The sequence below is a fragment of the Notechis scutatus genome, chromosome 1 (assembly GCF_049901735.1).
Source record: "Notechis scutatus isolate UNSWTSFEM ecotype Mainland chromosome 1, rNotScu1.2, whole genome shotgun sequence".
Taxonomy (NCBI): Eukaryota; Metazoa; Chordata; class Lepidosauria; order Squamata; family Elapidae; genus Notechis; species Notechis scutatus.
In genome coordinates, this window is record NC_142009.1 from 230,432,891 (window position 1) to 230,455,224 (window position 22,334).

Below are 22,334 nucleotides of genomic sequence, written 5' to 3' on the forward strand. Positions count from 1 at the left end.
AAACTCTACAGGCACCACCCTTGACGGCTAGAGACATTGCTTTTGAAACGTGACCCAGTTCTGCAACACATACTACGCTGGGTTGAACGGGGTGGCCGACGGACCAAATTGCACCTGAATGGGCGCCTTCAAAGCCCGCCAAACCGAGCTGTTTTCCCAAAAGGCTGTATCTTGTGGGGCGATCGAGTCGTAATCCCTGGCAAATTGCAACAGACTGTGTTGGCGGTATTGCATGAGGGACATCCGAGCATTGTGTGGATGAAATCACTCGCACGCAGCTACGCTTGGTGGCCGGAATCGACAAAGAATCGAGGCCTGGGTCGCTACGTGCCAACGTTGCCAGGACGTCAGCAACGCCCCACCGAAAGCAAGCCCAACCGAATGGGAACGCCGAGGGGACCGTGGTCCCGTATTCATATTGACTTTGCGGGCCTACCAAAGGTCACACTTTCCTGATTACTGTCGATGCCTATTCTAACTGGCTCGAGATTCATCGAATGCACACAACTACAACCGACTCAGTTATTAATAAATTAAACAGACTATTTGCCACGCACGGGTTTCCGGACGTGTTGGTCTCGGACAACGGCCCACAGTTCACTGCATTGCCCTTTGAACAATATCTGGCTGATCGGGGCATCCGCCATGCGCTGACCTCGCCCGTGCACCCTGCGGCGAATGGACGTGCAGAACGCATGGTACAATTTGTGAAAAAGACCCTGCATAAAATGGAATTTGGCAACATCGACGAGAAAATCAATCGAATCCTCTTATTGCAGCACATCACGCCCACAGCGTGACCAACAAAACACCCGCTGAACTTCTTATGGGGCGGAAAATACGATCGCACCTTGACCGGCTCCACCCCCGCGCACCAGAAAAACCTTTCGGCTCCAGCAGCAAATGCCGGGAATTTAAGGTAGGCGATTTAATCTTTGCCAAAACTTTTCCGGTGACCCGTTATGGATACCCGCAACCGTTACCCACCTCACCGGGCCTAGATCTTACCGCCTGCTAACAGACGATGGGAGGGTGTGGAAACGCCACATAGACCAACTCCGATCGAGATTACCACCCAGCGGCCATGACTCCCCGGTTCACCAACTCAAGGGGAGGGAGTATCGAGGGAATTGACTTTGATACAACTAATAGCAGGTCAACGGGAGCCCTACAGCCCAGCGAAGCACCGGAACGTGAAGCGGGGAGGGAGTTGATGTCTTCAGGGAACTTTAATACGGGGAAACGAACTGCAAAACCCCGAAGAAACACGCAGTAGCAGAGACAACCACAGTGAATGCAGCACGGAATCGCCATGCAGCGAAATAGAACTTAACAATGGTCATCCAAACGCTCCACCGAACCGGACATTGGACAAAACCCGGTGGAGCCTCGGAAATCATTCAGGCAGACCAAACGCCTGCCTATCTTGAGGATTTTATCACAGCTCCTCAAACGGAACCCAAGGGGGAGGGTGTTGTGAATCAATAAAAGTGAATAACCTAAATGCAAATTAGGGTTGAAAACCTGCACACTTGATTGGTCCTTATACAACAACTTGGGATTGGGCCAGAACCAGTCCCTGATTGGCCACTTTTGGGACTGTCCTTATTGGTCAGTAGTTGGAACCTGTTGCACATTTTCATTGGTTAATAAGGCAGCAGCTAACCCTATAAAAGGGTTACTGCTGCCCATAGCATTGCTCTGTTATGTCTATCACTTTATTAAAGAGTTGAAGTCACTGGTCAGATGTCTGGTCTCCCTTATTCTCCATACTTAACACTAATGCCACCCAGAAACCTAAACTATGGTTAAGATACATTGATGACACATTTGTGATTTGGCCCCATGGAAAAGAAAACCTAAACAATTTCCTAACACACCTAAACAGCACACACCCCAAAATCAAGTTCACCATGGAAACGGAAACAAACAAACAACTACCATTCCTAGATGTACTAATCTACAAAAAGACAGATGGCACACTAGGACACACCGTATACCAGAAGAAAACACACACTAACCGCTACCTCAACGCCCAATCCCACAACCACCCAGCACAGATAAACTCCGTGGCCAAAACACTAATTGCTAGAACCAAATGCCTGGCAGACAAGACACACATAAAGACTGAACTATGCACCCTGACTAAAGTACTGACAGCCAACGGCTTCCACAAAAGCAAAATCACCGGCTTGATCCACAAAAACACACTGAGACATAATGGAGACCTAGAAGATGAACAGACCTATGGAACAGCTGTCCTGCCCTACATAAGAGGTACTACAGACAAAATCAGTAAGATACTACACAGGCATCACATCAAGACTGCCTTCAAAACAGACAGAAAAAAAGCAGCCATCCTTAGAAACCCCAAAGATAAAATTGACCTGGAAAACCAAGGCATATACGAAGTCCCCTGTGCATCATGCCCGGCCACATACATTGGACAGACCAATAGAAGAATAAGTACCCGCCTGGATGAACACAAAAATGCAGTAAAAAGCTGGAACACACTTCCTCACTAGTCCAACACATGAAAGCCACAGGTCATAGCATCAACTTCAATGGCACCAAAACCCTATCCACTATAGAAAACCCCAGCCACAGAATTATCAGAGAAGCCATAGAGATTGAAAAAAGACCTGAAAGCATGAATAGAAGAGATGATTCCACCAGACTGTCAATTATTTGGAAGCCTGCACTCACAAACAAAAAAATCTCCACACCACTAGCCAGGCAAACACCTGGGCACAAACAGATCCCCCCTGATACCTCCAGCTCAAACACACCCCAACCAGGCACCCAGATGAAACCTAGCTTCCTAACAAATGATAGCCGTCCATTTACCCAGAGCCAAGCTGCACAAAAGGCCTCCAATAAAGGAACACAATGTTGCCAGGCAATCAAGATACAAAAAGATTATAAGATAAGAGTGTATTGTATAAGATAAGGTCTTATCTGACTTGTAAAATTTATAATGGAAAAGGTTCAAATATGTAATGGTTGATGATGATTTGTTTGTTTTTGAAATTAATAAAATTTGCTTAAAAAAAAAAAAGATACAAAAAGAGCCACAAAACAGACAAAAGATATTAGAAACACCAATCAAGCAGAACACAGCAAACTCCAAGCCCAATAAACACAGACTAAGATTCCCAACCAATCAGGATGAAGAAAAAACCATTCTGGCACAGCAATAGGCTGCCCCAAATTTAAAACTGAAACAACTGTGGGGGCCTGACTCACAGACGAACACAATACAGAAGCCTGATGATGGCAGATGAGATTCTGCCGAAACGTTGCTACAACTTTAAAAGCACAACTACAATGACGTGGGAAAATAGCCGAACAAAGCTGAAGGCCATACATGTAAGTACCCGAAAACTTAAGAAAACACACACACACACACACACACACACACACACACATATATATATATATATATATATATGTATGTATGTGTGTGTGTGTGTGCGTGCGTGTGTGTGTGTGTGTGTGTGTGTGTGTTTTTGTATATGTATAAGATGTATATGTATATGGTCCAAATCAGCCTCCTCTGAAAATTACAACCCTCCAGCATTAAATTATAATTGAAATATGTACAAATTAATGAAAAAATAATCATGCAGGTAAGCTGCAAACTTGTGAGATCACGAGACCATGGAAAGCTCACGAGTTGGCAAATTCAAAAAGTATCAGCCATTTTAACAACAGCATATGTTTAAAAAATCAATTTCATTTTCATTTTAGAAGCTGCAGTTGACACTTCAGGGTGGATAAATGCCCAGATGTCATCTGTCCCTGCATTAGAAGCTTTCAATGGAAGTTAACATTAACATAGTCAAAGGGTCATAGTTTTCACTTATCTCTAATTAAGTTGATTAACTGAACCAGATTGCTTTCTATTTCGTGTTCTTTCTTCCAGTTAGGAAGATGGTTCAAAGGTGTTCAAAGGTATGCTCATAGAATTTGCTCCCTCTGCATAGCTGCTCTCTACTTGGAGCTGCTCTAAGACTGCACTGCAGAAAAACCTCCCAACTGTTTCCTCTAACCTGGGTGCTTGGAGGAGGAAGAGGAGGAGGAGAGTTCTGAAAGAGGGCTGGAGTGGCTGATTTAACTATCGTTCAATCTTGGAATAACAAGCCTGTCCGTCCATTGCAAAAACCAATGGCCCAACAGGCAGATCCCTTCATGGAGACCTGTGTCTACAGACGTCCTGCTCTACTATTTTTTCCTACCTCTAACAGAAAGACCACTAAGCAGAAACCTGTTCACAAGGAATGCCTCACAGGATGACCTCCCTATTGGGCCTTTATCCCCCTATCCGGGGCTAACAGAAAACAGTAAAGAATTCCCTTCCTAGAGTGACCTGCCTGTCAGTCAGTCAGAAACAGAGTGAACCCACAGAGCAATCTCATTGTGCTCAGCGTGAGGTAGAGTATCTTCCAGCACTCAAGCTACATGTAGTCCACATTTAACAGGAGTTCAGAGTTACACCAGTGATGAAAAAGCAATTTTAAGACCAAGCCTCACGTTTAGGGCCTTCAAAGGTTTGTAAAGCAAAGGAAAGCTGAAATAAGAACATAAGCAGAGTGAAACCACTTTGTTTAATGATCAACAATCCCAAGTGTGACTGCCAAACAAAGATATTGGTATATCTACATTGCTATTAAAACTCTGAGTCTAACTCAATAAGTATAGTTTTAGTGGGTGCTCTTTATGTTGCAGTCTATGGAGTCTACAGAGTTAAACTCATCAAGCAACATATTTTTTTCACTCCTGCTCAGAAGATTGACCCTGCACTCTTATACTACAAGGAGAAAAGGCTATCCAAATATTTTGGTACTCAAGCAAAGTACCGAGTTATATCTGTGATACAAGCCTCATATCCTAGAATGAAAGCTTTAGAAAATCTTACTGGAAGCCTTGATTATCAGTTTTTATCTTTTTCCAATCCCCTGTCTTCTTCCATCTGAAGCCATCTGCTCTATTATACTATGGACTGGCACTGGTTAAGATATAAGTTATTACTTCGATCCCTTTTCAAGCACATTGAGGAATCAACATAAATCATCCTTTCAGAAATTCTAATCCACAGAGATCCTCTCTTTTAGACAACATAAATGCACCCCAGAAATGGTCTTTAATCTGTCTGCCTTTCTTAATTTAAATTTGGAAAAGCTGAGCTGAAAGAGAATAAGTCTGGCTCCAAGGGTTGATATGTCCAAAGGGGAGGGGGAAGGGAGGTGGGAATCTCCAGTTGGATTAGGAATAGGAATTGAATATGAATAGAATCTTTATTGGCCCAATGTGATTGGACATACAAGGAATTTGTCTCTGGTGCATAAGCTCTCAGTGTACATACAAGCTAGAAGTGATAAATCACGATAATCATAAAATACATCAATCATAAGATACAACTCATTGATAGTCATAGGATACTAAATAAGAAATCAACATATATCATGCTAGGATACTTAATAAATAATAAAAATCATAAGATACAACAAAGTTATAGTCATAAAAAGATAAGCAAATAGGTAATAGGAAAGATAAGAAGGATAATAATACTGCCCTACTAGGTAGTTTGATAGTGTTGTGGGAATTGGTTGTTTAGCAGAATGATAAGATGCGGAGGGGGGGGGGAGCTGTCCTTGTGTCTACTTGTTTTGGCATGCAATGTCCTATAGTGTCATCTTTAGGGAAGAAGTTGAAAGAGTTTATGTCCAGTTATGTGAGAGGTCTGTAGATATTTTCAGTCCGCTTTCTGGCTCATGCAGTATACAGGTCCTTAATGGAAGGCAGGCTGGTAGCAATTGCTTTTTCTGCAGTTCTAACTATCCGTTGAAGTCTGTGTCTCTCTTGTTTGGGTGCAGTGCCAAACCAGACAGTTACAGAGGTGCAAATGACAGACTCAATGATTCTTTTGTAGAACTGTATCAGCAGCTCCTTAGGCAGTCTGAGCTTTCTGAGTTGGCGCAGGAAGAACATTGTTGTGCTTTTCGATGAAGTTTTTGATGTTAGGCATCCATTTTACATCTTGAGATATAATAGAACCTAGAAACTTGAAGGTCTCTATGGTTGATACTGTGTTGTTTAGTATTGTAAAATATGGTAGAATAGGAGGGCTTCTCCTCAAATCTACTATTGTTTCTAGTTTTGAGTGTGTTCAGTTCAACATTGCTTCAGCTGCAACACCAGGCTAGTTGTTCAACTTCCCATTGGTATGCAGATTCGATGAAGAAACAAAGTAAAGAGTGACATCATTTCAACTGAGCTAGATTATAGTCAGGATATTGCCTATCAACTTAAACCTCAAAAATTGTACAAGTCAACATTTTATACATCTGCAAAGATCATTGCAGGAGTCAAACTTTTCACTCTATAATTAAGGACAAGCAACAAATATATATGTTTCAATTGAGTCTGTTTAGGCATACACCAGGGATGGGCAACTCTGGAAACTTTATGAACTTCAGCTCCCAGAATACCTGAATCAGCCATGCTGGCTCAAGAATCCTGGGAGTTGAAGTCCACAGATTATAAAGGGGTCATATTATCCCACCCCATTGCCAATACCCTCCCTAAAAGTATGAACAGCTTTGATTTTGGAATTGCATGTTTACACAATTGTAAACTCTTCAAGGTCAGCTAATGAATGTGTTTACAGCTTCCTCTGTTGGAAATGATAGTCAAAAAACAAAACAAAAAATGGCCATTTGCATGGAATCTGTGTTTGATCAGCTTAAGTGCCCTAACAATATGAAATACTCTAGTTATATGCAAACTTCTTCTGTTTTGGGATCACAGTGGTTATGCAACCACTATTACAGGTAATTCTCAACTTACAACTGGTCATCTAGTGACCATTCAAAGTTACAACAGAACTGAAAAAAGTGCCTCATGGCCAGACCTCACATGTAGCAGTCTCCCCATGGTCATGTAATTAAAACACAAGATGCTGGACAACCAGCATGTATGTATGACATACGGTGGCATTCTAGAGTCAGTGATTGTTGTTTGTGACCTTCCCAGCTGGCTTTTAAAAAGTCAATGACGGAAATCAGATTCACTTAATGATCATGTGAGTCACTTAACAACCAGAATAACTCACTTAACAGTGGCAAAAAAACCCATCATAAATTGGGCACAATTCACTTAAACTGACTCACTTAGCAATGGATATTCTGGTCCAAATTGCAGTTGTAAGTCGAGAACTATCTGTATTGTGTCAATGACATGTTTTATTAATAATTTGTGTTTAATTATAGTAGTTTTTTTTCTTTTTCATAGCATCAGATCTCTTAATTCTATATTTGTCATAAAAAACAAACATCATGCAGAGTGTAAACAAAAGAATAATAAACAGCCTCCATCATCCACTGTAGGGAGTGCACTTCCTCATAAATATGCTGATATTTGCAGCACAAATTCTTGCTTCTTGGGAAGTATAATAACTATTAAGTAAAGTAGAAGAACTTCTAAATTTTCCACCAGTTAATTTGGTGTTTAAAGGCTGCAATTGAAAAATAAACTAGGAAGCCGGAAGACAAAGTAAAGTAATATGAAATACATTGCTTTTCCTGAAACCTCTGTTGCAACCCTTCTCACATTTCCTTCTTGTTTTACTGAGATGTGGTAACCCTGTTATTGTAAGTTGGTGGATGAGGGGGAAGAGGATTTTGTTCAGTTGTGACTGCTTCATCTCCGAAGACTTGGTAAGGCACAAAAAGATTGGTTGGCTGTAACAGAAAAGAATAGTCAATACAAAAATACTCAGGAAAGCATCTCTTACTCTAGGTAAGAGGAATAGAATGTGTGTGTTTTAACTGTGATGCTGGCAGTCTCACCAACAGGCTGAAATCCTTGATAGCTCAAAGTCCTGATAGAGAATTCTTTCAAATTATAAATTAACAGGCAATGATTTAGGGACTGGGCATTTAAGTAACTTTTCCTGATCAAATATGCCAGCTTTATCCACATATTCAGAGAATGTTTGCTCAGGATCTCCCACCTTCCTACCAAGAAGTGTGACAGGAAGTCCCTCATCCACCCAGTGAATGTTCTCTGTAGGGAGTAGATAACCTTCTGAAATAAAGATGGTACCAACTGGAATAGTCCTCTGGAACAGGGGTTGCCAACCTTTTGGACCTCAGGGAACACCAAACTCATAATTTTAAATCCCAGGGACCACTAACCAGTTCTGTGGGTGTGGCCTAATTTGTGGGTGTGGCTTGGTCATCATGTGACTGATTGGGTATGGCTTGTATGTAAATATTATAAATATTTATATAAATATTGATTTTTTTAATAAAAAGAGTAACTTTTACCCAAAATCAGGCAAAGCAGGTAGGCCGATTGAGCTCCTCACAGAATCACAGATTCATTCAGAGAACTATTTATCTGCAATTGGCTACCTGAGTCTGTCACATAAAATTTGATTGCAAGCAAACTCATAAAATTTGCTAGCAAGTAAACTCACAAAATTAACTCACAACACACCATGTATGTAAATATTGAATTTTTTATAAAAAAAAGAGCAACTTTTACCCAAAATCAGGCAAAGCAGGCAGGCAGATTGAGTTGCTCACAGAATCATTCAATGATCTATCTATCTGCCATCAGCTGCCTGAGTCTGTTACATAAATTTGCTTGCCGTGAGTCTGCACTGAATAATAGAACCTTCAGTCCTAAGGGAGGTTTGTCTATGCTTAAAAGCAGAGCCGAAGATCTAAAGACTAGCTAGAAAGCAAGAAACGCAACCATTTCCTGTTTTCTAGCTAATCTAAATCTCCCGGCACAGCAGAATCGCTGATGGTCGGAAGGAAAAAAAAAAAAGGAAAAATAGCAATTTAGCAGGCAAGTTTGCCAGCTAAGGAGTGAGTGGGCAGGGAGGGTTCCTGTGGGCCATGTGGGCAGTGCAGCCTTGTGTTCCTGTGCAGCCTGGATTAATTGTTTGGGGGTGCTCTGGGGGTGACATTTCTCTGTGGCCCACCAAAATTTTCTCGCAGCCCACCAGTGGGCCGCAGCCCACCGGTTGGCGACCGCTGCTCTGGAAAGTGGTAAGTGGTAAGAGAAGTGAACTGGCTTATCCTGAGGACCTTTGGGGACTGGTTTTATTTTGTGCTTCAGTTTTTATTGCAGTTTTATATTGCTTATATTTGATGTTACTGTATTCGTATGGTTGTACACCTTCTAGGGTCCAGTTTAATTGAGGACCATATAAATAAATACATAAATAAAATAAATAATAAATAATATTTTCATTATTTATTCACAAATGCTATCAGATTATTAACTTATTTTAACAATTTAAAGGCCAAAAGAAGATGCATTTCTCTTCAGGGGAGGTTATTACTTTGGTAATGGCTTCAACTGGCAGTTGCTGTGAATGGATATAGGTGCCGATAAAGGAAAATATATATAGCTCAGGGTTGACATGAGGGGACCTTGATTCTCTCTGAGCTTGGTTGTTTTTTTGCAGATGTTTTATTACCCAAATAATAAACCTGCACTGATGATGTTACCTAGTTTGAGTAGTGAAACATCTGCAACAAAACAACCAAGATAGAGAACACCAAGGACCCCCAAGACAAGCATCTCTGTATGCTGATTTAGCTGCTTACAATATTCTTAGAGTTCTTCCATCTTGTCAGGCCCAATCATATTTACCCCCTTCAGTCTTTGTTCCTTTTTCTCCCTCTCAAATTAATCTAAAGCATTTCTGAAAGGTTGAGAGTATGTTTGTTATTGGTACAAAATGAAGCCAATTGTCACTTCTGCAGAACAAGGACAGACATGGCTTTCTGTCCCACCACAAAACTTGCCATTACAGAATGAAGGTATGTGCTGTAGTTGGTAATTCAATTGTTTCCAACTTATTTTTTAAGGCCCTTGTAGTGCTGACAGAACCCTTTTATTACCACATCTATATTTGGAGATCTTAGGTAGCATATGGTAGTCATGTATTCAGCTGTTTGTCTGAGATTCAAAAATAATGTTATTTTTTTAAAAAAATGGTAGCATCATGAGAAAATGTGATCGTGACAGATACTTTGAATTAATGTAGTTACACCACTAAAGTAACTATATTGAGAACGGAGCCCTCTAAAATGGAGACATCAACATCTGCATGACTGAATTATAGAGACCACAAAACTGTGTTATATTCATGACGTTCACTTTCTAGCAAAATAGAAGCTGGGAAAAATTCGAGTCATCTAATTATTCATATGCAGAAGCAAATAAATCACAGGGTGTTGGATCACAATTCAAACCTCTCCTAGTTATAAGGGTTACTGGGTAACCTGAGTAGCCAATCTCACCTATTGTTCAGGGTAATAGCAAAGAAACAAGCAAAAGGTCAGGTTAGGTGGAGTGCAGATATAAAGAAGAAAAATGGACAATCTTCTTTACAACCTTTAACAATGAGAACTGCTGAAGCTATTATCGAAATATCAACTATTTACCTGGTAATCACGACAGCAAGTTGCCTGGCAGCCAAAATGAGCCAGTGAAACAGCAATGCAAAATTCCAGCATGCTGAACACGAGCAACACACTGGAGAAGCCATAACTTGTATTCCGTACAGTATCCTGTAGACATGTAGAGAAATAGCTGTAATTTGCTGAGAAATTAATGTAGTGATATGTATTTTACTTTATTTTATGTGCTTCACCGTTAAAAGGAATCCCCAGCTGCTTCCAGTGATCCATCTAGCTTTGCGTGTCAGTGAAAGATGCTTCCTTTTGCTTACTTCCAATCCCTCTGCTTCCTTCTTTAAAGGGACATGTTCCCCACAACAAGGGGTGCCGGTTATGATGACCCAAACACATTAGAACATTTTGGGTGTATGTTCTCCTGAATTACCCCAAAGGTCACAAGGGACAGAACCCACAGCAGTGAAAGCAAATTAATTCATTCTGCACCTGCACATTTTTCTTATTTAGGAAATATACCATCTCTGTTCCTGTAACCCAGAACCATTTACAATCATTCAGATAGATTCTGATTTGCAGCTGTTGCTTTGGAAGAGCCCTGTATTCAATGCGTGGAATCTCCTGGATCTAACAAACTGGTGTGCGTAATTTATCTTTGTGTTAACACCATAAATAATGAAGGTATCAAATGCCTAGTCTCTATGGCCAGCCCCTTTCCTGCCCATTGTTGCACCTATTCAAGATTTACTCTTGAATGCTATTGCCCTTTCCTGGCTTCTACAAATCCCACCTGTTACAGACTGATTTTCTCCTCTGACTTCGCTGCCATCCATTTTCAGCATATCATCAGTCAATAAGGAAACCATCACTCACTCAGGGTACTACAACAGAAATGGCGTGTCTGCTGCACCTTCCTTCCACTCTCAGTTTGGGCATCTCCCAAGTTTAATTTAAGGTAAAATAAAGATACATATGAAAAGACATTGGGTATTGATAGCACAAGCACTACTAATCTTCTGAGAAGAGGAAGACAACTTCTTCCACGAGTAGAGATTTCCTGCAAGACAGAAGATCTGAAACAGACTAGCAGGAGCCATCTTCTCTGGGCAAAGAGATTAAACAGTATTGTAATTTATTTATCAAATGTAGAAGCTGCCTATCTCACTGTCAAAGTAAATAGATGTAATTTGCTTCCCCTCCATTTCCCAATAGGAAATTTAGAGGGTCAGTTTTCCTGTTGCCTGGAGAGAAGTAATGGAGGAGAGTGTCAATGCCGATTCTCAGTCATCCAGGTCATGTGTCATGCCCTTGTCGGAGTCTGATTCTGAGGGGAGATTGAGCAGCTGACAGGGAGTGGGAATGTGGCTCTGGTGGCTGTGGAAGAAGCGAGGATGGGTACAGTCTGGCTGGGCATTCAGAGGAAGACCAGGGCCACCCTCTCTTCATCCTAGGGCATGCAAGGAGGAACGGAGAAGGGAGCAACTTGGCTTACGGGAGAGAAAAGGCCCCTGATCCCTTTCATTAGTTGCAGATGGGAGAACAGGATATAAGAAGGGGTTTGCACACGGCACCTTGCTGGAAGCAAACCATGCATTATCTCTGTCAAGGCTTATCTGGGTTTTGGCATCCTTCCAACTGTGTGTGCTTCGTTATCTTTTGGAAGTCTGCAATTTATTATCCTGGCCTGTTGTGTTAATTACTTCAGCGTGGTTTGTGTTGGTTTTTTATTTCTAATTTATCTGTACTTTGGGTTTGGACTGCATTTCTTCCCTTTGTAGACTGTTTTGGGAAGAGTTTGATCTCCAGCCAAGGATAACTGGACATTGGGAGCCAAGTTAGAGGTATTAAGGGGAATGTATCTACTTTTGTGACTTTGTTATTTTTGTGCCACGCCCTGGGTCATCACATCATGGTTGTCCCAAAGGTGCTTTTTCAAGAGGCAACTGGACTTTGTTTTCCTGTGGAGACATTTCACTTCACATTCAAGAAGCTTCTTCAGCTCTGACTGGATGGTGGGGAAATGGAAGAATTTATAATCCTTGCAGACAGCTGGTCATTTGCATCCTTTCAGAGAGCTGTTGAGGCCACCATCTAGTAAGAGCTGAAGAAGCTCCTTGGATGAGAAATGAAATGTCTCCACAGGAAAACAAGAAAAAGCACCTTTGGGATGATGGAGAGAGTGGATGGATAGGGAACCTCAAGAAACAAAGTCCTGAAGGGTGAAGGAGAAAGAGAAATGGTTAAGACAGAGGCTGGCTAGTCCAAAGTGGAAAATTGACAGGCCTCCCCACTGTCCTAACATATCCACTCTTCGTCACCTGCCTTTTTCTCCAAGATAATGGGGTAAGGGAAATAGATTTTATACGCCTTGAGGCTGTTGTTGGATGGGCTCAGAATAAGAGGAGAGGAAAAGACTACTTTTACACTAATACAACTAATGGTGATTTACTCACATCAGGTGTAAATCTTACTCATGGGCTGAGAATAAGGTAAAGGAAATCTCATGGGAAAATTGGCATCAACACAGTGTGGTTAAGGGCAGCAACGTGATTTAGATTCAGCCAGTCTAAAATATATTGTTTCCCCTCATCAATAAGGATGCAAGCTGCAAAGGAGAAAAACCCTAGATGTGATACTACTATGATTTAACCCTAATAAGAAAACAAAGGATACAAAATACTAAAATACCAAGCCATTAATCCCAGGTATTGGTGTGATTCTAAACTGTCCACAGTTCAGAACTTACCTAAATTTCAGTTTTCTAAAACTGGGTGGCAAATGTAAAGAAGGGATGAGGATGTAGGGGTGGCAGGAAAACCCGGGATAGATTTCAACATGTACAGCTGTATTCTATGCTATATAAAATTCTCAAGCACTCCTTTGTTTTTCAGTACCTAAGCCCTACTGTAAAGCAACCAAATGTGTACACTGTACAGCGACATAGTCAAAAGATATGTGTAAAACATATTTACCATTTTTTTAAAAAAAAATATGTCCCCCTCCCACCAAAAAGAAAAAACTGGAGAAAATGAAATCTACAGAGCCCTAAGCACTTTGTACCTTGATGACCAGAAGGTTGCTTGCCCTTATTTAAAAATATATGTATATTTTAAAAATTCAAATGAAATAGAACACATTTCTTTGGGACTGAGACTTATTCAAGGAAAATTTTTCAAACAAATGTCAAAGAGTCTGGGATATCCCGGCTGCATATATAATCTCCTTCTGGATTCTGCACATGAAGTCAAAATGTCAGACAAGATTGGTTTACTTACAGATTGGTCATTGGTATACTGACTGATATACCGATGTCTGGTAAGAGGACTGTAGATTATCAGCTCGCACATATACAGGATGATACCACATAATGCCATGATAGCACTTGTGATGTTCATTCCTACACTGGATTTCACCTGAAACAGCAATAAACCAGAAGGAGAGAAATTATAATTACAATGTCAGCATAAGTCTTATTAAATGCAAAGTATAAAAACAATTACTCCAACTATGGTAAAAACAGTGACAAAGAAATTCTATGTGGGCGCTTAATGACACATAACCAGTCAGTGGGTGAACCAGACAACAACCACGAAGATCCTAGGAATCAAACATCAGCAACAACACATTTTCCCACAGTGGAAATGCAAAGCCCACAATTCCATTTTCTAACTTTTCTAACACTGTCGAATTCCTTCTTTCTGTTTCCAGATGTCAGCCTCCATTTAAGGCCTTGTGGTTAAAAGGGACAGGAAAAATGCTACAACTTTTCATCCCTTAACATTTTGTTAACGGAATCCCACACTATTTATTGTAGGACACAATGCACTCTAAGCATTAAATGTTAATGTTAAATGCTCTTTTAGCTGTACAATAGTTCCTGTCAAACAGGCAACAAATAGTAAAAATAGGGAGTGCCCTATCAAACCCTGCACCAGTTAAGAGCGATGTCCCCCAAGGCAGCGTTCTAGGACCCACACTTTTTATACTCTATATAAATGACCTTTGCAATCACCTTATAAGCAACTGCGTCCTCTTCGCTGATGATGTAAAACTATTCAATACCACGAACAATACTACCGTCCTTCAAAGCGACCTTGATTATGTGTCTGAATGGTCAAACAATTGGCAAGTCCAAATCTCAACAAACAAATGCTCTGTCCTACACATTGATAAAAAAAATCAGAACACCAAATACAAGCTAGGCGAATATGACCTCGTTGATGATCCTCACTCTGTCAAGGACCTTGTAACAGCATTGCCAAAAAGGCATTAAGAGTTGTAAATCTAATCTTACGAAGCTTCTCCTCCAGTAATATTGAATTGCTAATTAGAGCATACAAAACCTTTGCTAGACCAATACTCGAATACAGCTCATCTGTCTGGAATCCGCACTCTAAACCGGACATTAATACAATTAAGCGAGTCCAGAAGTATTTCATGAGAAGAGTACTACACTCCTCTGCTCGCAACAGAATACTCTATATCACCAGGCTTGAGATTTTGGGCTTGGACAATCTAGAACTATGCCGCCTACTGTTAGACCTAAGCGTAATACACAAAATTATCTGCTAAAACGTCCTACCAGTCAATGACTACTTCAGCTTTAACCACAACAATACAAGAGCACACAACAGATACAAACTCAAAGTAAACCACTCCAGAAAGTATGACTTCAGCAACAGAGTGGTCAATGCCTGGAATGCACTACCTGACTCTGTAATTACATCCTCAAACCCCCACTCCTTTAACCTCAAACTATCCACTATTGACCTCATCCCATTCCTAAGAGGTCTGTAAGGGGTGTGCATAAGTGCACCATCATGCCTACCGTCCCTGTCTTATTGTCCCCATTTATTCGTACCTATTTCCTGTATTCATACTCATGTTTATTCTTATCTTTATTATCTTGTAAGCGATTGACAAATCAGATAAACAAACAAACAAACAAAATTACACAGAGGCTACTAGAGAGATGGGAATGGAGAACCCTTGGAGTCAGTAGTAAGAATTCTAAACATTTAAAAATTGCTCTGTTTTTAGTTGTCCCCTGTCAGAAAATCTAGTATTTTTCTATCAAGATGGTATTTTTTTCTTCTCTGGAATCTACACTGTGCTCCTTTACAAGACAAAAACATTTCTATGTTGCCATGAACACACTTTAAATCAAGGGGCGGGGGAGAGAAAGCAAGCTCTTTGCAGGAGGGCTACCATCTGCTCTCTCCTCCCTTTGATTCCCAGGAGGATTCCCACATTTGTTCCCCACTTTTACTTCTAATATATTGGGCTTCTTCCTAATGTTACTTTTAGGTAGGAACACTTCTGAAACAGGAACCTCTGCCAAGATGGAGGAGGAGGAGGGACATTAACACAATTGAGCAGGTTCAAAGGTATTTCTCCAGAAGAGTACTCCACAATCCTCTACTCACAATAGTATTCCCTAGGCTTGAAATTTTGGCCTTGAACAATCTTGAACTGTGCCGCCTGCAGTCCAATCTAAGCATCGTGCACAAAATTGTCTGCTATAACATCTTGCCTGCCAATGACTTCTTCAGCTTCAATTACAACAATACACAGGCAAATAACTGATACAAACTCATGGTAAACCGCTCCAAACCCAATTGCAGAAAATACGACTTTAGCAACAGAGTGGTCAACGCCCTACCCGACTCCGTTGTTACAGCCTCAACCCCTCATAGTTTCAACCTCAAACTGTCTACTGTTGTTCTGACCCAACCGGGTTCCCAAAGAGCAAACACAGACAAAGGCAGCAGCCCCCACCTTTTAAGGTTTAATAATGAATTCTGTTCCTTTACAGATAAAAGGCTGCTTTCCACTAATTAGCTCCAACAAGAAAGAGCCTTGCCAAGTTGTTCGTCAATGCTGCCAAAAAACCCAGAGATAAGAACTAATTTACAAGATTCTCGAAACAGAACTAAGATGTCCACAAGCTGAGCTTCAGAGCTTCTTTGCCTTCTGCAAAAAACGCTTTTTCAAACCTGGCTTTTATCCTCTTTAGGGAGAGACCATTACTTTGTAGCCTTATTCCTGAGTCTCCTGTGCTGCTGTAATTGTTCTTTCCTGCAAGCAATCATGCGCTCACGTGCACTTGGCACAGGCTCCTCAGGAACCTCCTCATCACTGCTGCCAGCCACCACAATCTCTGAAGGCAGCAGTGCACTCTCTAATGGTCCTGGCCCCTCATCTGAGTCCTCGCTCTCCTCAGCCATCCACACCTGCTGCCAGCTAACCACAACAACCATGGACCTCACCCTATTCTTAAGAGGTCCTTAAAGGGGGCATGCATAAGCGCACCAGCATGCCCACCGTCCCTGTCTTACTGTCCCCATTTATCTGTATTTACTCCCTTTGTTCTTGTTTATGTTCATACCTATACTTGTTATCTTGTACAAGCTTGATAAATAAATATATTAATAAATAAGGAGGAGGAGGAGGCATGTTGGAGGTCTGGTTCAAGACCAGAGAACTCAAGAAGACACCTCTTTGCTCAGGACTAGCACCATTACTAGTAGCAACTAAGGAAGCTCTGGCAGAACAAGCACCCACATGATGGTCATTGAGTCTCTCAGGCTTCTCTCATTTTCATCATGGTACTGACAGGAACTGCAGTGTTGCCGGTTGCACATCAGGAAAGGAACTTGAGAAGAAGCCCATTGCAAAATGGGGACCAAGAGAGTCTCTAATTCTGGATGGGGGAACATAGAACTACTGTTGACATAGAACTTTCAATAGAAGCAAGCATTGGAAGCAAAGGTTGATCAAAGAAGGAATGGGGGGGGGCTTTTGAGTTTGCTTTTCTTTCCTAAATGTTGGTTTAAGATTGAGAAGTATCTGAAGAGAATTGACACAATAAAAGGTCCTGAGTCGTCATCATCATCATTTAATGACCCCATAATCCCTTGCGGGGTGGAGTCTGGGCAACTGAATTGAGCTAGCAGAGTGTTTTAAGGGCCGGGTGCCCTTCCTGTCACCAATGCAGAGTTTTATTCATCAGATATATTCTCAGTGTGCCCAGAGAGAGAAATATCTACCTCCACCTAGGATCAAACCCATAGCCTCCTGATTATGAGGCGAGAACTCCACCACTAGGCCACCATACCACTCCAATAAAAGGTCCTGGGCGCTTACAAAAAGACCAGCAAAAAAGAAATTCAAATGCTACACAGGTTTCTCACCAAACCAGGATTTGGACTGTTCGCAGCTGCTACACAAAGTGATCCAGAAGAAATAAACTATGGAAAAAGAAACAGAAAAAAATATTTTAGTCCACTGGAAATATCAACAGAAAACATATCAGAAAAATCTGGAACCCACAAGAAGCCAAATTGGCTCCAATGCAAACAAGACTTTCATAGGTATCCTTTAACAATACCATGGTGCATGACTCAACAAAAATGTGCACATACTTACAAATATCCCTCCCCAAAAGGGGTAACCTCCAATTCCAGACAAGGTAAAATAATAAATAAATAGCCAATGGGAGACAGCCCCAAAGCCAATGTGGACCAACCCAATCATGATTTGGACAGCCTGCAGAAGGAAAACACACAAAATAAGATAAATTAATTCTCTGAATCTGAGAAAGGCAAACTTGCTAATTCGTTAGCACCCCAGGAAAGGCATAATTTTCTATCCATCTTTGAAAGGCCTTCAAAGGTGTTGACCCAAGGCCTGGTTTCCTATGGGGAAAAATCCAAATGGGGAGAAGGGACAGTTTGAGACACCGTTGTCACTATGTAATAGACATTTAGTCCTTATGATGATCTAGTTTGACCTTCAGTGGGACTGCTTTTGTCAGGAAGAAGGTCTGTAAGAATATCATAATGGGCCTTTAAGAGAAAAATGACACCTCTCACTACAGACTTCTCTGTAGGAGGAAGTTGATCATGGTCATAAGCACAAAGTGACTTTAACCGACTTGGGCCAATCCATGACCAGGTTCTTCTGGAGAAATGCCCTTTTCAGATTGCACTTCCCAGAGGGAAGGGAGAAAAAGAAACTTCATATCGGAGTCAGAATTTTTTGTAGAAACACAAATGAAGCTACAAGGAAGAACAGAGGTTTCGAAGTATAGTCCAGAACCAGACAATAGCCAAACTAACTTCCCTAACATGGAGCTCACAGGTCTTTACATAGCAATAAAATCTTAATGGACTTCAAAGCAAGCATGCTTACTCCAAGCACTTTGGGCTCAGCCTTGAGGAATCTCTCCAAAGGACCCTTTTGTGGGCCTTGTTGAGGAGCACTGGTGGAAATCCCAAGTTGCTGAGCTCCATACTGAGGATATGGAGTTGCTCCAGATGCCTGAAGAGCAACAGTGGGTAATCCAGGGGCCATTTGGATTATGTTTGCTCCGTTAGAGGGGATGACAAATACAGTTCCACTGGCCATGCTTGCTGGAAGTATTGCCACAGCTAAGTTACCTGCAAACAAACAAGTGAGGAAAAGTTAATGTCTTAACATCAAGGAGGCAGATTCTGGTTGTTAGATCGCGGGAAAGGAGACTCGAGACCAGTGTGACTTTTCAGCTCTTTATTTAATGTATAGATCTGTACAAGATCTTGGAGCCACGGCAGCCCTTCATATAGGGATTTCTCGCGGCTCGCCAGCCAATGACAGCTCTTTGAATCTCCTGCGATCAGTCCGGCCAATCGCGGTTGATTCATAGCGAGCCAATCACAGTAGTTTAGTTACCCAATCATCTTGCAGTATGGTGGACCAATCAGATAAGAGTATTTGGAGTATGTTAATATAGAACACTGGTCCTTCTTGTTAATCTCACTTTATGAGATAACATTTGCCTGCAGTAAAACTGCAGAAGATTGCCAGACGGGTTCAGGGAACAGGTAGTACAAATTTCTCTGGGATAGAAATTTTTCTTTTCCCAACAGTTCAGCCAGAACAAAGCAGCTTCTTTGTTGAGAAGGGAATGTTTTCAAGGAAAAGAACAAAAAGCTCCAGTTGCCTTTGGAAAAGCATCTTTGGGACAACATGACCTGAAGGATTGAGAATCTCCACAGATATTAGGTAGAAAAGGTTAATCTGAACATGTGGAACATACTTATATTACATATTTCAACGCAAAAGTATCTTTCTAAACTTAGCACCACCCTAGATTCACGCAGTTAAATGGCAGTTCCCATTTGGGCAAGGTTTTATTGTATTTGCCCTCCTGTCCTGTTACTGCCAGGTGGATCTAAAGGCATCAGGCATGCATTGATTGCCACCTTCCAGCAAGTTCATTTGATTTGAACATAGGTTACTGGGAAGGACACAAGAGCAGGATCTATATCCCAAGTTTGCTTCACAGATGTGGTGAGGTTTCTTATCAGAACACAATTAGGCCACCAGACTGAATTTTCTAAAAGAACTCAGGGCAATCCCAGAAAGCAGTGAAGAGATTCAGTAAAATCCCAACTACATCTTTTTTAAAACACTGGCCCAATGGCCCGAATTAATCCCACCAGTTACGATTTGTATGGGCCTTAAGAGAAAGCTACTTCCTTTTTGAGTTGTATTAATTGGAAGTCAAAGTTAAGCCAAAACCGACCCATCCACCTTCGTTTGAACGGTGAACTTCCAATATTGAATCTTAGTAAGTTTACACGGCGCCTTTGCGCGTTTTGGATGCTTTCATCAAGACAAGATTGACGGCAAACTCTTTCCTGTCCGCTAATTTTCCCCGAAACCTTCCCACCTGGAAGACCTGCGGTGGCTGAGAAGACCGCGGGTGGATGGCTGCAGGGGAGAACCGGGAGGCACGGGATGGTCCACATATTAATTCCATATTAATTTTTAAAAATTAACCAGAAACTACTCACGTCAAGCGCTGAAGACACGAAGCAAAGGGAAGCCTCAAGGAAAACGGAAGCAACATAACAGGAACAAGTGGAGGGTGGGGCTCTGTTACAACTAAAAGGAGGGATTCACTCACTTTAATCAAGGACTCTAGAAAGAAACATCTTTCTTGTCCCTTTAACTGTTGCAACAAATAACACTTTGGGGCCCGGAACCTTCTGCTTGTTCAGAGATAAGAGGAAAACTGTTCCAAGTTTATAAAGTCCTGTGATTCCCAGGCTAAAACGAATCACTGAAATCATATGCATCCTCGACGTCTCCTTCGTTTCTCTCTCGCTTTCAACCCCTCCGAAGCTTCCACAACCTTTGCAGGAATCGGCAGAAAGAAAAAGAAGGGGATCAGATTATGATCACTGCGATCACAACCTCTCCCCCGCCCAGCTCTTTAAGTAGCCCGCGTCCAGCGGACGATGTTTTTTTCCCCTCCTTTCCCTCCACTGGAGCTCTCTGTAGTTTTCGGGTTGTTCTTTTTCGCGCTTGAACAGGCAAATCCGCAGCAGCGTGAAGGGACTCGATCCCAGCCTCCGACTGCGCTCCTTGCGAAGCTCTCCCTGGAAACCTCAGAGGCCGCTGAAACATCTGGACTGTTTCGCTTCGCCTCTCCGTGCATTGGCAAAGTTAAGATGGGTAAATCGATTGTGTTTCCTTTTGCACTTATTTAAACCGAACATTTGCTTTTTGGGTGACTCCTCCCTACTATACATTTCTGCTCTATTGGAGAGACCTCCACCTTCTTTCACGGGAGCGCCCTCTGGCGTCCTGATTCTCCTACTGCTGTTTGTATTGGCTGTTCTACGAATGTCTCTAGGGGTGTGGAGAGTTTTGGAAGCGGTGGCGGCTTGTAACCTCCCTCCCCCTCCATGAGCTACGCTATTCCCAGATTTCATCTTTTTAAAAAGCAACTTGCCGTTATATCTTCTAGGTCTCTTCTAGATGCTAATTTACTTATAGTATGATATTGGCTTTTCAATCTTTAATTCAATTCCTAGCAGTTCATTTCAAGGGGAAATTAGTCAGTTGTTTCAATCAATAAGCAGCTGTGAGTGTAGCAGCTCCAGTTAGCTGACACACTATCATTCTGAATTTAAGAAAAGGCAAGAGGAAACCCAAAATATTTTGGATGAAATAAAATTATAAACATGCAGCAAATATAAACATAATTACAAAATTATCTTACACTATGATTACATAAAAAGTCACTTTTTTCTATTACCTGTTTTTCTATTTTAAGGTGTTATCTCTCTCCCTATTCAAGCACATTGAGGAATCAATGTAAATCATACTCTCGGAAATTGAAATCCACTTTTAGACAACATAAAGGCACCCCAGAAATAATCTTGAATCTGTCTGCCTTTCTTAATTTAAATCTGGGAAAGCTGAGCTGAAAGAGAATAATAAGTCTGGCTCCAGGGGTTGATCTGTTGAAAAGGGGGTGGGACTCCAATAGGAGTAGGGACAGGAATAGGGACATGAACAGAACACAAAATAGAACAGAACAAAATTATTTATTGGCCAATTGTGGTTGGACACACAAGGATTTGTCTCTGGAGCATAAGCTCTCAGTATTCATACAAGCAAGTGAGAAACCATGATAATAATCATGAAATACATTCATCATAAATCATAAGATACAACACTCAGTCATAATCAGGATACTAAATAAGCAATCAACATAAATCATACTAAGATACTAAAGAAAACAATGTAATTAATTTAATACAACATACAATATATAAGAAACAATATATCAGAGGAAATAATGGTAACAAATTGTGTGTGGCTACTGCTACAGTACTCTTCAGAAAGTGTATGTGAGGCATGAGGCTGCAATCAGCTGCCAAAGTGGTCACACTTGCTGGAGGTGGCTGCCAGAGCAGCCACTGCAAGGCAGCTGTATGCGTGGATTGGATGGCCTGCTGTGACTCTTCGGTAAGTCTGTGAAAGGAGTGGGGTACATGGGGGGGGGGCTTGCTTGGCCTCCTATTTTTGTGGTGCAATCAGCCGCAGAAGCGGCCAAAC

The 22,334-nt window shown here is 41.5% G+C and overlaps 1 protein-coding gene across 1 annotated transcript; it reads right to left on the reverse strand.

Moving 5' to 3' along the window:
* Positions 1-5,286: 5,286 nt before the first annotated feature.
* Positions 5,287-20,346, reverse strand: LOC113423804 (membrane-spanning 4-domains subfamily A member 15-like). The gene is made up of 8 exons (XM_087950596.1): positions 20,279-20,346; positions 18,633-18,880; positions 17,868-17,987; positions 17,633-17,689; positions 13,738-13,852; positions 13,062-13,074; positions 10,470-10,575; positions 5,287-7,742 (listed from the first exon to the last, which is right to left on the reverse strand). The coding sequence occupies exons 2-8, from the start codon at positions 18,846-18,848 to the stop codon at positions 7,626-7,628; spliced, it is 744 nt and encodes a 247-aa protein (XP_087806722.1). The 5' UTR covers positions 18,849-18,880; positions 20,279-20,346; the 3' UTR covers positions 5,287-7,625.
* Positions 20,347-22,334: the final 1,988 nt, after the last annotated feature.

Excerpts from the sequence above, each read along its gene's own strand:
- LOC113423804 (XM_087950596.1), bottom strand. The coding sequence starts at position 18,848 with ATGGCCAGTGGAACTGTATTTGTCATCCCCTCTAACGGAGCAAACATA. Across the intron at positions 17,988-18,632 it reads CTGAGCCCAAAGTGCTTGGA|GCTGTCCAAATCATGATTGG; the intron begins GTAAGCATGCTT and ends TTCCTTCTGCAG. Across the intron at positions 17,690-17,867 it reads CCTTTTGGGGAGGGATATTT|TTTATTTCTTCTGGATCACT; the intron begins GTAAGTATGTGC and ends CTTTTTCCATAG.